A 13894-nucleotide genomic window follows, 5' to 3' on the forward strand; every position below is an offset into this window, starting at 1 on the left:
TCTGCCTGTGTGTGTTCAGCAGAATATTCATTCTCACTTTATTTATGTATTGATTTATTTATGTATTGATTGATTAATTTATTTATGTATTTATTTATTGATTTAATTTGCGTATTTTTGTTGTTCGCCTGTGTGACCGTCAGAAGGCGAATTTAAACGTAGGGATGCAGTTCCAGGCTGTGGCCACTGGGAGAAAGGGCGGTTATTGAACAGCAAACACCACTGTGATGAACGTAGAAGAAGAGAACAGCGGAAGTAGACGCTCCGGTTTGGTTTCCGATTGACCCACTTAGCTTCTCACGTTAGCATCTGTTATTAACCCGTGTGTCACACAATGGAATCGGCTGATTTTGTACCTTGCGTGTTTCTTCGACACCTACTTTTCTGATTCCTCGTCCGACTGGCGACAGGAGACGAGAGGGCGTCGTCGGCCTGAAGCGGGGCGAAGAAGACTAGCTGTTGTTAGCCACTTTGATTTAGCTGCGATTAAAATGAGCTGTCAAACGGTGGCTGGGTCGTAAAACTTTGTTTCTTCGCATTAGCTGCGGACTTGGGGTTTTTTTTGTCTCGGCTCAGACAGACTCAGCTCCGCAGCTCCTCTTGGATGTTCAGTGTGGTGAGTACAGTTAGATTCAAGCTAGCTCTTGTGTTTACTTTGCTAAACTGGCTTTTATTCCACTGGTGCGTTCATCTGTCATCGCAGGGAATGGACGTCGGACAGTTAAAGCACACGATGCCACTGCGGGATGAGTTGTTGTACATTATTGATGTTGTGTTTAGATTTACGATCCGTTCAGAAACAATCGCTTCCTGTATCTCAGTCACATCAGGGTGGGAAGTAAGAGCTCGCCACTGACGCACTTCGCTCTCAAAGGGAACAACGTAGTGAGCTTTGTTTTATCATCTGTTTTGTAGTTTCCATCAAAGTTGAAATACAGGTGATCCAGGTTTTCATTTATCTTTAACAGTCTGTACTGGGTCTCAATTATCGAATCAAATATACTTATTCAACCTAATGTCTTGGACCATAGAGCTACAGCACTTACACATATCGTGTAAGACCCAGAATGATAATGCAGAATAAAATTGAGTTCAATATAGCACCTGCCCTAAAAACACTTAAAAAGATAAAATGCTAACATGTAAAAGATGAAAAACTCAAACTGTCATTCATTTTCTGCTCATAAAGGACCATTTAAAACCACAAGTGAGCCTTTGAACTTAAAAGAAACAATCATGTGACATTTATCTTGATAATTGTGTAAATCTTTTGCTCATATTACCCATTTTTATAATAGCTTAAGTATAATTGACACAGTAGGGAGTGGTTATATCCATCCACATCATTCATGATTCCATTTTCTTAGTTACCTTGCTCCAGCTTCCAGCAATGTAGATATTACATGTTGTGTATCTTTTGTCTGTGAATATAAATCATCACAACTGTTCTTTGCCTGTTCAAGTGAGTACGGCGGATTCAAATATAGTCTGCTGTAGAGCCTAAGGTCTTTATACATTGGTTTAACCACACAGCTAGCTGTTCAGACACACCTGGATTATAAACAAGCCACCATATTCTTCATATTCTGGATTAATGAAGGATTGTGTATCTCATTACAGTCCCGAAGTGACTCTTCAGCTCCATGTCTGCTGAGGCCTCAGTTGGCAGTCATGCTGCCGACTCTGCCCAGTTTGATGTTTCCCAGCCTGCCTGCCACACAACGGACGAGCACAGAAATCGGGGACTGCTGGGGAGCAAGTATGTCAAGTTAAATGTGGGCGGCTCTCTGCATTATACAACTGTCCAGACGTTAAGCAAGGAAGACAGTCTGCTGCGGAGCATATGCAATGGAGGAACAGAGGTTAACATAGACTCTGAAGGTTGGTGGATGTGGCTCTCTGCTCAATACTGACATTTTTACTGGATCCATATTGTTCTTGAAAGCTGTGTCACTGATATCAGAAATTGTTTCTCATAACATAGCTTGTTCAGGTGTTTTCTTTTGACGACATAGAAATTGTTAGAGAGCTAGTTTGACATCAAACTCTTTTGTTAAACATTGCATTTGATTCAGATGTACACCACACATTCTGTCAACTATATGAACTTTGACAAGTCTCGCACTGGTCATTCTCATCCAGTTTTGTGCTATTGTCCAAAAGATAGTTAGGCCAGATGTTAAACCCTTTCACATACACTTGATTGGCTGCATTATCTTATATTAACAACTTAAATCAGTGTGGATATAATGTGACCTTGAGAATCAATCCTTTTCAGTAGGGGAAAAGAAACCCCTAGAAACAGGGGTATTTGTGCATTCAGTTTAAGTTTTAATGTGCAATACTCTCCATGTTGTGTTGTTGAGGTTTGAAGTGATACACTCAATTTGTGAGTCCAGAGAGTATTTGAAAATGATCACATTGTCTTATTAATGTCCCAATGACATTAACTGAGGGTACTCAGACTGTTAGTCTTGAACCATGTCTGTCTCACCTACCATTGTTCTACTAGAAAAGGTGAAAAAAGGATTTTGCAAAAATTTAAAATAATTGTACCCGTCGTCCCAGGTTGGGTGATTTTGGACAGGTGTGGCCAACATTTTGGACTAGTGTTGAACTTCCTGCGAGACGGTTCAGTACCACTCCCAGAGGATCACAAAGAGCTGGATGAAGTCCTGAAGGAGGCCCAGTACTATCGGGTCCAGGGACTCGTACAGGAATGTCTCAGTGCCATGCAGGTAAATAGATCATTTATTTAATTTTTCACCATTTTTATTAATTATGAATTGATTATTCTCATCCAATTAATCAGTAAACGTATAAGTTAGGAAAACATGTTAAATGCATATGTATGTGAATGTACTTTCTTTGTTTACCCTCAGAAGCAAAAGGATGTCTTTGAAAGTGTGTGCCGCATCCCCATGATCACCTCAGCCAAAGAGGAACAGAGGATGATTGCTACTTGTAGAAAGGTCAGTAGCATTTCACCCAAATCAAATAGATCACTGACAAAAGTGTATATTAGCCTAATAGCTGTCAAATCCTAAAACAATAGATTGTTTGAAGAGACTGAGATTTGGGAGCCATAAAAATTGTTGTCTGCTCAAAATGTGAGTTATTGTTTTGTAAAATGCCGCTTAAGAATTAATTTCTTTCACAAAATGTAAACTCTTAACAGGAAATTGAAGTTGGTTCTCTTTGTATGATGTACAATTTGTAGACAATTTTCCACTCATAGATTACAGAATAACCCGGATTCATTCCTGTTTCTTCTCTCTACAGCCGGTAGTAAAATTGCAGAACAACAGAGGAAACAACAAATACTCTTACACCAGGTAAAAATTAAGGCTGGCTGAATGTACACAAAATATGAAAAACAATATGGCAAGTCACATTCTGCCACAGCAAATCATCTCAGTGGATTTTGAGAGTTTGATTTGCTCTTTGTCTCTCCCTGTGACCAGCAACTCTGATGATAACCTGCTGAAGAACATTGAACTGTTTGACAAACTTGTGCTACGATTTAACGGTCGGGTCCTGTTCGTCAAAGATGTGCTCGGGGATGAAATCTGCTGTTGGTCTTTCTATGGTGAAGGCCGCAAGATTGCTGAAGTATGCTGCACATCTATTGTCTATGCTACTGAGAAGAAGCAGACCAAAGTAAGCATCACATTATGTGTAGTGCAGTAAGTAAGTAAATTAGTCTGTTTGCTCTCTGGCAGTGAGACAGTAGCCTTTTAGCTTAAAGACAGGGAAACAACCAACCTGGCTCTGTCCAAAGGTAACAAAATCGACCCACAGATCACAAGCTCGCTAATTAACACATATCTCTAACAGTTAGAGCTAAGCATGCAAAGATCAGCTACTTGCGATAAAACTTGACCACTTTGTTTTATTTTTTAGGTGGAGTTTCCTGAAGCTCGAATCTTTGAAGAAACCCTCAATATCCTCATCTATGAGAATGGCAGAGGATCTGGTCCAGGAGGCTTACACCTCTTAGATTCAAGAAGCTCAGGTTCATCGCTGGGAGCTGGCCAGTCGGAGGAAGAGGGGGCTGTGGGAGGTGAAAGACGTGTAAGACGGATCCACGTGAGGAGGCATATAATGCATGACGAAAGAGGGCCTGGTCAGCAAACTGTGTATAAGGACTAATAATGTGAAACCGCGAGTGACTTGATGTATGTACTTTTTTTTTTTTGTTAGATGCATGAAAGAGAGGTCCTTGATCATAGCAGTAGCTTGGTAGTTTGTTATTTCCTTAAATGTCTTTAGGCGCCACTGCAGAAACATGGGGGTTGATGACTGATTTGGAGCTATGGTAACAGTCGTTTGGAGAGGAAAAATGCTTCTGTTTACATGAAAATAAACTGTCTACATTATTTAAATAGGAATTTTGTAAAATTGCCTGGGATACGAAACTGGCATAAAAATGAATACATGCAATTATTAAGGGGCCCCTTGAAAGTTACTGAATGGGCCTCAAAACCCAACATCCACCCCAATGGTGGATGTAATCCCTGAGGCAGAAGGCTGACTGTTAATGTTGGTGTTAATGACTTGCACTGGCAGCCTCCTCTGTGTTTGACTTGTAGGAAACACTGTCAGTTAATTCAGGTTGTGAAGCATCTGTGGCCTTTTCATAAGTTGGACTGAGATGCTGACTGACGGTGATGGAACAGAGGATGGTGAAGTTTAGATCAGATACGTTAACACTGGATAAACTGAGTAGCCATTTTTCGTGAGGATGTCCATGAATGAGATTGTTGAGCAGCTCAATTTTCTGTATTTAAATTTTTACTGCTGTTGCTTCAAGATGTTTTTTATTAATTAATTTATGAACCTAATTTATTGTTTGGTATTTAACTTTTGTATTGTATGCAATCTTTGTGTTAACTAGTGCTCAAGTGAGGTTTCATTTTTGGGATGATATGATGCACTCTATAGCACACATCAAACTAAATGACTAAATGGTAAACTTACATTTCAGTTTTGTGTTTCAAGAGGAAGAGAGACCACTTGATTGAAACTGCATTTCATTCTGAGCCATGATTTTCACTTACGCTTTATGTCTTATACCAAACCACTGGAATTTGTTCAAAGTAATTGGCCACACAGTGATGACAAAAATATATTGGGTTGCATTTTTCCTTCCTAGGGAGAGAAGTGTTTTCTTTCAAATAGTCACTGGTGTCTTGTGTAAACGTAATCACACTGAATACTGAAAAAACCCTTAATGAGAGCAATATGTGTCTCAGACCCTTAATAAAATCACCTTGGAACACATGAAAATATGCACTACTATAACTTCCGTCCAATAGTGGTCATGGGAATGTTCTGAATAAATGACTTATGAAATTCAGCTTAAGCTTCTTGGTCTCATTTTTCCCTTCGAGGAATTGACTCTAAAACATACATTTTTAAGACAACATAAGGAAGCTATACACTTGATATTTATTGCTCACTAGATATGCTCCAGATTCTAATTAACAATATTCTGATGTTTAATACTATTTGGCCTTGTTATACATTTCAACATTTATTATTCCAGTGTCTGTACTGAGAGACAGATGATCGGTCATAATGTTTTTGCATTAAAGAAAAAGTAGAATCAATCCTGTCAAAATATTAAAATAGAGAGGGCAGTCAAATTACAAGGCCGATTTCATTGTTGATATTTTTTAAAACCATACTTTTCAGTTTATGAGATATGTAACATCTTGAAGGAAATGTAAATTCCAATTATCTATTGCTGTTAAATATCTGCTAATGTCTACTGGTAGCTGTACTAGTTTCTTATGACTAGTCCAGATCATAGACTGGATTAAAAAAAGTCCAGATTTAGTTTTGAAATAGTTTTTGTTTACAAACCACAGGGAAACGCGTCAGCTCAGCGACACTACAGTTCTATCAACATGCACGTCAGTAAATTAATATTCAATAATAAATAATGATAATGTATAACGTTTTTGCGCTGTGACCGGATGTGGCGCAGGCGCGACGTCATTTCCTGGTGTGTCAGGTGGTCGCGACGCCGCCAAAAAGGAAACAAGCGGAGATTCGTGATGGTTTCAGAGAAAGTGACGGAGAGAATCCGAAGGTTCGTGTGCGACCAACTCCGGAATCAGCCAGACCTGAGGTGGTACAGACCCTAACCCTTTGTGTGTGTGTGTGTGTGTGTGTGTGTGTGTGTGTGTGTTTGTTTGTGTTGAGTCGCTGCAGTGTGAGTAACAGCGTTGTTTAGCAGCTGCATCCTCAAACTTTGTGTGGTTCATTTTTGGGATATTTAGCAAGAAGACCTGAGGGAACGGTTCGGGAACAAACTCCGACAGACAATGAGAAATGTATGACAGTGCTTCACCATTAAAACACTTTTAAAGTAAAACCGGAGTAACGTGATCCCCTCTCAGAGGCTGTACATTTTCAATGTTCTAAAAGTAAAAATAAATGCATTCACTCTTTCAGTGTAATGTGTTTCACAAAGGCTCACCTTGATGAAATCTGTCTAATGTCTTATTGCAGCACACTGACCTTAGGAATTTTAAAAAAACGATATATGGTGCTGGTGGGACTCGAATCTCTAAGTCCAGAGGCCAGAAATTACATGAAGCAGGTGGTTGAAGAGGAACTGTTGAAAATGCAGGTATCTGAATTCCTCCCAGTTTCTGTGTGTATTTATATAGGCCTATCTAAGGTTATTTATGTTGGGGGGGTCATTTTCAGCCTGTTCTTTTCTTTTCCCTCATCTAGGACAATGAAGAAAATGAGCTGGAGCTGGAAACCGAGAAGCCCCACAACAAAAGGAAGAGAGAAAAGACAAGTGATGAGGAGAGTGGGATAGAAGACGAAGATGAATCCATGGCAAAGAAATCCCGTCGTCAGATAAGTTCATCGTCAGGTAACTCGGTCATATTTGTCATTTTACTGATCTATAGCATGTACAATATTCTGGAGCCTCATTAACAGTAAACATGTGCAGTTCACAGTACTAGTATGTGTTGGCATTTCCCAAACCCATAATTATACCAATATTATACTTGTAATGGAAGATATCCCACTGAGTACTTTTTCAACCTGGTCCCTGATCAGCTGCTTTATATGGTTTTCTTAACCTACTTATTTAGCATTAGTTGTTGTAAATTGTCCATAGCTACAGTCACAGCTCAGCGGCTCACTCATTGAAGGGTTAGGGTCATTTCGGAAAATATCACTCGATAGTAATTTAATACTCTGACATTGTTTGGATTATATCGAGTTTTGTTGCTTCTTTATAAACCAGGAAATATTTAATCTTCTTTTGTGTGATGAATGACAGAATCTGAGGATAACGAAGGCCACAAAACAGGAAGTGAGGCGAGTGCAGAGGAAGAAAAAATTAAATCTGGATCTGAGGATGCAGAGCAAGAGGTTGAAAAATTACAGCAAAAGAAAAGTGGAAATCGTAAACGTAGGAGGGAGAGTGAGGACTCACCAGTGGAGGACGTGAGTGAGTCGGGAGAGTCAGATAGTGAAGGTCCAAAACACACCGGGATAAAGAGAGAGAATTCTGCAAAGAACAAGCGAAGCAGCAGCAGTCCAGGAAAGAAAACACAGAGTGGTGAAGAGAATGAAACCGACACAGGGAGAAAGTCAGAGAGGAGTGACAAAATCAACGAGTCCTCAAATGATGGTGAAAAAGGTGAGAATGTAAACTTTATACTTCCATATCCCACACTTAAATCTTTTATTAATTCATGGTATTGTGAGGTTTTTTATTGTGATACGACTTTGTGTTACTGTGCAGAAGAAAAAGTCCCAGTGAAAAAGGAAACTAACCCAGACTCAGATTCATCGTCTCTCACCTCTTTGGAGGATGACCAGAATCCTGTGATGAAAAAAAATCAAGATGATAAGAAAAAGAAGAAAACTGTGAAAAAAGATGAAAAGACCATCGTTCAAAAGGTGAGTCCATGAGTGATGTGATCAATCCAAATCGGTTGTTATTCAGTCCTCCTCATCTTAAATGCCAAACGTTGCTTTTCTATTCATTTTTTTGTAACTTACTTGATTTCTTTGCTGCTTGTTGTGGCTTTTATTCCACAGTATTTTTGTAGTTTCAATTTTAATAATTCTTGCAGTGGTCATGTGATCTTAAATAAAGTTAAATTAATTTAAATACAGGCAGATACAAAAACATATGCTGCAGTATTGTAACTAGATCTCTATTGATATGGATTTTTGTGGGCGGATGCTGAGCCCAATGTATACTGATGCATGTATTTTTTTTTTTTTTAAATGCCAGTGATTCCTAAGATGTCGTTACCAAACCCTTATGATGAGGAAGTGTAAATCAGTCGGATTGTGTGGTGTCATGCACTGTTGGACATCAGGAAGTTTGCAGAAATGCTAAACTGAATCATGTAGTTGACTCTTTGCCTTGAGTGGAGCCGAGACACAAAGTTCAACATGAATGGCAGAAAAGCAGCAGACTATGTTTAAAAAAATTTTCAACCTGTCTGACACCTGCAGGATGACAACAAACAACTTGTGAGGCTCAAGCGCTACATTTCTCTCTGTGGCGTGAAGCGGAATTACAAGAAGCTCCTCGATGGTTGTCGCTCTGTGCGCTCAATGGTGGCTGTTTTGAAGAAGGAGCTGGAAGATCTTGGTGTCGAAGGTCATTAGAAATCAATTCCCCTTACACCAGTCCACACATTCATGCCATTGCTACTTTTGTGTCAAACTACATTTACACAGATCATTCAAACAACGTCACTAAAATCGACCCTGCCAGACGGCTGTCGCTTTTACCAGACACCGAGTTTGTTCTTACTTTGCCCATTTTTCCCACATCTGTATAAATACTATACAGTGAGATGTTTTTGATTTGTAGCACTTATGAAAGACTGACAAATGACTCCAGAAGAAACAGTCAACTGACAGTTTTCGTTTTTTTTACAACAAACAAAAAAATCTGAAGCAATAACACGTGTATGTGTTTTCACACAGGTCAGCCATCTATTAAAAAATGTAAAAGTGTCAAAAAGAAGAGAGAGGAGGCTCAGGAAATAGCTGAGCTCGATGTCAGCAACATCATTGCCACACAAGGTAACTATTTGTCTGTTTCTTTGGTTGTTACCGCCTACTGCTTTTAGTATAACTAAGAAACAAAGCAAAGTTTCTTACAATAATTCACTGGCCAAAGTAAGAAATGACCATCACAAGCCACAACCTAAAAATCTTTTTTTGGATAAACACACCAGAGCAAATTATTAGTGGATGCAGATTAACCATGACGAGTAACAGCATTTGTGAAAATTACATTTCTTTATTGTTGTTACACATTAATCAATGTTGATTATTGAAAATGTTGATCTAACATTATTAGCACCGTAAATAGGCTTTTAAGATAAGACTTTGCATTATTATACTGTTCCTTGGTCAAAATTAACAACTTTAGACGTTAACTGTTCCTTTCACAGGAAACATACACGTATCACACATGCTGCATACTCAATATACTGTGATCTAATAGCACAACACTAAAGAGAACACTTATAGTAATGGCACTGGTCAATATGTTGTGAAGGGACTTAATCACTAGAACTGTTTATCACTTTATTGCGTATGCAAAAAAAATATTGAAAATATTGATAACCAGTAATGTGGATACTTCTCTCAGGTCGTCCAAAACGCAGAGGAGCCTCAGTGAGGCAAGAAGAACCCGACTATCTGTCCTCCACGTATAAGCGCACTCTGAACTCTGCCTCTGATAGTGATGACGAAAACAGAACACACAAAGGGCAAAGACGAGCAACAGACTGGGCCAACCTGCAGGGGATCATAAGTGATGATGCAGACAGTGACTGACAGGGTCGCTGTACAAGTTAGTTTTTGTTCTTTGGGAATTCATTTTGTTATTGTTTTCTATCATGGTGGTGCAGTGGTCACCAGTCTCCCAGCAAGAATGTTAAACCTTTCTGTGTTCTCTTCATGTTCATATATTTTCAATTTCTAATAAAATATTTCAAATAATATCATATTCTTCTCGAATAATCATTTATTTTCACCTGTAGACACATGTGAAGTGCTGCGTTACTGTTTCTAACAGGGTGATATTCTGTATAAAACCGATAAAGACGTGCACGATATTAATTACAGGGACGAGACAACACAGTAATAAACGTTTGTCCACGAATGAGGCAGGAAGTCCGGAATCTTCTCAGCGTCACATCTCCGGAACTGTTGTTAGCAGGCTGTCGGATTCACGGACTGTTTCCTAGACGGACCTGTCCGATGGGCTAATGTGTCCGCCCGCACTCCTGCAGGTATCTACTGTTAAATACGTTAATACAATGTTATTACGTGTGTTTGTGTTTGTTAAAAATATCGTAATGAAGGGATGAGTCAGTGTTTATGTTCTTGATCAGAGATCGTAACTGGATCCTAATAAGAACTGCGTGTGACCCTCAATCTACTGCAGAGAACACTGAGGTATCATTAACTAGCATGATCCAACGAGATCAAAATGACTTAATAATAAACATACAGCTGAGTTAAAACCTTTCTGAAGTGTATTGCATCACATTAAACTGTACATTTACATATTAGTGTCGAAGGAGCCTTTATATAAGCTGTAAATAGAGAGAGCATAGATGTAGGTTGGTATTTCAAGGTTAATCATTTCCTATTACCGTGTTTTTACTGGCTTACAATATCATACTATTATAATCTTTATTGCAGTGGTGGATGTAGGATTTGTTATATCAGAAGGTCAATATTTACACAGAGGCCAACATGTCCAACATCTGTGCACATGTTGCTTGTTCAACCACATTCCGTTCTTCACAAAAGAAAATAAACAAATTGTCATATTTATTAATAGTATTGTTAGCAAGCGACTAGTTTTTTAAAGACTAGTGACAAGACAGGGGCACTTCAGGGGCCAATCAGATTTAAGCTCCTGGATTTGGCCCTGCCTTATTGTCAGTATTTTCTCTGACGTTACATTTACTCAGACCTTACACGACAAGTTTCACATAGGAATGGATGATGACGCACCGGAAGAGTTACTTGCCGAGCTGAAGACCAGAGCCCTCGGAGGATGGGGTGTTGCTCAGATAGCTGCTGGCACTGGGCTGGCTGTGTACGCAATGTGGGTGGGAATCGTCCAGCCAGGTTTTAGAAAAGTCCCTCTGAGGCTGCAGGTATGGTTAACACTTTGAATGATGAGTAATGTAATGTGCTTGTTTCAATTGTACCTGGTAAAACATTCAAAAATGCCTCCAGGTTCCCTACATCCCAGCCAGCAAAGCACAAGTAGATAATGTCATGACACTGGTGAGAGGTCGGAAGGGAGGCCTGGTGGATTTGGGATCTGGTGACGGTCGCATTGTGAGTACAAACAGGATATGTGAGATCATTTTGTCTTGCACTGGTGAACCATGGGTTTTTGACTGTCGTCATTTTTAAAACTTAAGGTCTTGGAAGCCCATCGGCAGGGTTTCACTCCTGCTGTTGGTTATGAGCTCAACCCTTGGCTTGTTCGACTCGCCCGCTTTCATGCATGGAGAGCAGGCCATCATGAAAATGTATCATATCGGCGGGAAGATCTCTGGAAGGTTTGACATTTGTCACTTAAGTTGCAGCATTACTAACATTCCTGTGAAAGGTTGTATGTTACACCAGCCACCACTGAATGACACATTTCACTGTATAACTGTAAGTGGTCTTCACAACAATGTACAGTATTATTGCAACAATATGATAGTTTGAGAGGAAAGATAACAAGAATGACACAATCAGCAGTCCTCCATCTAAAGTTTTGTTTTCCTTATTAGCAAAGAATGACATGAAAACTATATGAACAGCCAGGGCACATGACATGTTTCTGTGTTTTTTCTAATGTGATCATTATATTTATGAATGGTAACTGTTTACATCCTGCATTGTGTCTCATCACAGGTTGACTTGACAGAATGCAAGAATATCACAGTGTTTTTGGCGCCTAGCGTGGTGAGTAACTCAATGAACTGTTGCCTAACCAGAATAGTAGGTTATCTCAGTGTAGCCTACAGCAAAGCAAAATGCAGTGATAAAGAAAAATTGAAGGTGTCCTGATTGAAAAGCAGGTGAGATGAGTTGTGGTTGGTCATCTGCAGATATTATAGAAATGCCTTCTTCGTCTTAAAACAGGAACCTTTGTTTCTGTCAGATTGCACTGCTGCAGTGGCTTTAATAATATTTGAATCACATTGATGGTGGAAACAAATGTCCAGGTGACTGAAAGGAACTTTACCACCATGGTCGTTTTAAGATTATAGATGATAGCATAAGAAACACATTCAAAGATTAATCTGTCAGCACGTGGATGAAGCTTCATTGCATTCAGATGCAGGTTTCAGTAAATTACTGTTCTTGTATTGCAGTCAATTTTTGATTGTGCTCTTGTGTTCGCAGCTTTCATTATTGCAGGAGAAGCTGCAAACTGAGCTTCCTGATGATGCTTTAGTTGTAGCCGGACGTTTTCCCTTCCCTGACTGGAAACCCTGCAGGATTGAGGGCCTGGGTGTGGACAGAGCCTGGGCCTACAGCATGAAAGCACAAAGACTGCTAGCTCTCAGAAAAAACGACAACCTCGTAGTCACAGATAGCGACACTGTAACAAACTAACCAAGGAGAAAATAATCAGAAAGACTTTTTGATTATATCTGCAACCGGATTTTTCTGAGAAGCTGTGTATGCATATGCATTGGTGCTTTTCACTCTATTGTTGTACTGAAATGACAAATTTTAATAAGTTTACAGAAATTTGCAGAAATGCTCTCTTCTATAGTTTTGATGGATTTGTTGTCTAATTTCTTTATCACCAATGTCTGAACCACTTTTAAACCAGAAATTCCTGTGTGAGGAACTAACTTTTGGTGTATTACATGTTGAGGAGGAACATGCTTTTAAAAGTTGTTTTATCTATAGTTTTTGCTGTGTTAACAATATGCCAGTATGTGCTTAATATTTTTTAGGCCTACATATAATTAGACGTCTTCAGAGAATATTTTGGATTTCATGTTGCAGCTTGAGGTAAGAGGAACTAAACAATTAATAGCTTCCGGGTGGTTGTGTGGGCGGGTGGACTTTGCCCTTCAGATTTCTGTTAGCGTGATTGTTATTTTCTCCAATGTCACAGACTGTAACCCTTGGACTCACCGTGTCCATACTGTATTGTACCTTTGATGGTATGACATATTTACATCTGTGTACATATAAGGAAGTAGTAAAATAATTATCCAGGATCAGTTTATTTTTGACTGTAACCTCTTTGATTCTCTTGAACATATAGTTTTTACCGAGCAATGATAATGGCAGCTGTAGGCAAAAACTAAAATAATGCAACAGATAATCTCTGCTTTAAAATGAATTCCTCGAATCCGTGTGTGGATTGTAAATTCTCATTCATCATTTGCTAAATTGGCCTAAATCTAACAGGCAATATTCCTTCACAGTGACTTGATTGTCATTGTTGGAAACGGCCACAGACACAGTTCATAATAAACCATTTAATCAAAATGCTGCATTAACTACATGATACAGAATAACTTGTAAGAAATTTGCTCTTTACACAACTACCAGCATTAAACTGAATGTTTTTTATATGAGAAAAGACAGTGTGAAGTGAATATGTTGCTTGTAAATGGTTGCAGATCTTGGGGTTTTAATCACTAGTATTATTATTTAAATAAGTTGTGATAAACTTTATTGTTACATCTTATTATTATCATTGTTATGCAAAATGGCAACTTGATAATAATACAATCATTATTATTATTGGTAGTAGTAGTAATAATACACTTTATTTGTATAGCACCTTTCATACAAGAAATGCAGCTCAAAGGGATTTACACACAATAACGATAAAAAC

The 13894-nt window shown here is 38.9% G+C and overlaps 3 protein-coding genes across 7 annotated transcripts; all 3 read left to right on the forward strand.

Moving 5' to 3' along the window:
- Positions 1–218: 218 nt before the first annotated feature.
- On the forward strand, positions 219–5359 carry kctd13 (potassium channel tetramerization domain containing 13). The gene is made up of 7 exons (XM_020105954.2): positions 219–616; positions 1621–1881; positions 2569–2738; positions 2883–2972; positions 3283–3335; positions 3465–3660; positions 3904–5359. The coding sequence occupies exons 2-7, from the start codon at positions 1644–1646 to the stop codon at positions 4150–4152; spliced, it is 996 nt and encodes a 331-aa protein (XP_019961513.1). The 5' UTR covers positions 219–616; positions 1621–1643; the 3' UTR covers positions 4153–5359.
- A 637-nt stretch (positions 5360–5996) lies between these two features.
- On the forward strand, positions 5997–10013 carry hirip3 (HIRA interacting protein 3). Of its 3 annotated transcripts, XM_069524636.1 has the most exons (9): positions 6030–6136; positions 6288–6341; positions 6520–6640; positions 6748–6895; positions 7313–7675; positions 7781–7938; positions 8506–8653; positions 8986–9084; positions 9659–10013. In XM_069524636.1, the coding sequence occupies exons 3-9, from the start codon at positions 6554–6556 to the stop codon at positions 9844–9846; spliced, it is 1191 nt and encodes a 396-aa protein (XP_069380737.1). In that variant the 5' UTR covers positions 6030–6136; positions 6288–6341; positions 6520–6553; the 3' UTR covers positions 9847–10013. The 3 variants fall into 3 exon arrangements, with proteins under 3 accessions (XP_069380735.1, XP_069380736.1, XP_069380737.1); XM_069524634.1 differs by lacking the exon at positions 6288–6341 and having other exon boundaries at positions 5997–6136; XM_069524635.1 differs by lacking the exon at positions 6288–6341 and having other exon boundaries at positions 5999–6097.
- Positions 10014–10191: 178 nt separating this feature from the next.
- Positions 10192–13636, forward strand: antkmt (adenine nucleotide translocase lysine methyltransferase). 3 transcript variants are annotated; one of them, XM_020105935.2, is made up of 6 exons: positions 10192–10304; positions 11020–11183; positions 11266–11370; positions 11457–11597; positions 11941–11991; positions 12436–13636. In XM_020105935.2, the coding sequence occupies exons 2-6, from the start codon at positions 11022–11024 to the stop codon at positions 12646–12648; spliced, it is 672 nt and encodes a 223-aa protein (XP_019961494.2). In that variant the 5' UTR covers positions 10192–10304; positions 11020–11021; the 3' UTR covers positions 12649–13636. The 3 variants fall into 3 exon arrangements, with proteins under 3 accessions (XP_019961494.2, XP_019961495.2, XP_019961493.2); XM_020105936.2 differs by having other exon boundaries at positions 10221–10304; positions 10995–11183; XM_020105934.2 differs by having other exon boundaries at positions 10235–10304; positions 11010–11183.
- The last annotated feature ends 258 nt before the right edge of the window (positions 13637–13894 follow it).

The sequence above is a fragment of the Paralichthys olivaceus genome, chromosome 5 (assembly GCF_024713975.1).
Source record: "Paralichthys olivaceus isolate ysfri-2021 chromosome 5, ASM2471397v2, whole genome shotgun sequence".
NCBI lineage: Eukaryota > Metazoa > Chordata > Actinopteri > Pleuronectiformes > Paralichthyidae > Paralichthys > Paralichthys olivaceus.

Bases quoted from the DNA above. Each gene is read 5' to 3' on its own strand.
- kctd13 (XM_020105954.2), top strand. From the start codon at position 1,644: ATGTCTGCTGAGGCCTCAGTTGGCAGTCATGCTGCCGACTCTGCCCAG. The intron at 1,882-2,568 runs GTTGGTGGATGT...CCGTCGTCCCAG, and splicing joins GGTTAACATAGACTCTGAAG to GTTGGGTGATTTTGGACAGG. The intron at 2,973-3,282 runs GTCAGTAGCATT...TTCTCTCTACAG, and splicing joins TGATTGCTACTTGTAGAAAG to CCGGTAGTAAAATTGCAGAA.
- hirip3 (XM_069524634.1), top strand. From the start codon at position 6,063: ATGGTTTCAGAGAAAGTGACGGAGAGAATCCGAAGGTTCGTGTGCGAC. The intron at 6,137-6,519 runs GTGGTACAGACC...GTCTTATTGCAG, and splicing joins CGGAATCAGCCAGACCTGAG to CACACTGACCTTAGGAATTT. The intron at 6,641-6,747 runs GTATCTGAATTC...TCCCTCATCTAG, and splicing joins AGGAACTGTTGAAAATGCAG to GACAATGAAGAAAATGAGCT.
- antkmt (XM_020105936.2), top strand. From the start codon at position 10,281: ATGTGTCCGCCCGCACTCCTGCAG. The intron at 11,371-11,456 runs GTGAGTACAAAC...TTAAAACTTAAG, and splicing joins GATCTGGTGACGGTCGCATT to GTCTTGGAAGCCCATCGGCA. The intron at 11,992-12,435 runs GTGAGTAACTCA...TTGTGTTCGCAG, and splicing joins TGTTTTTGGCGCCTAGCGTG to CTTTCATTATTGCAGGAGAA.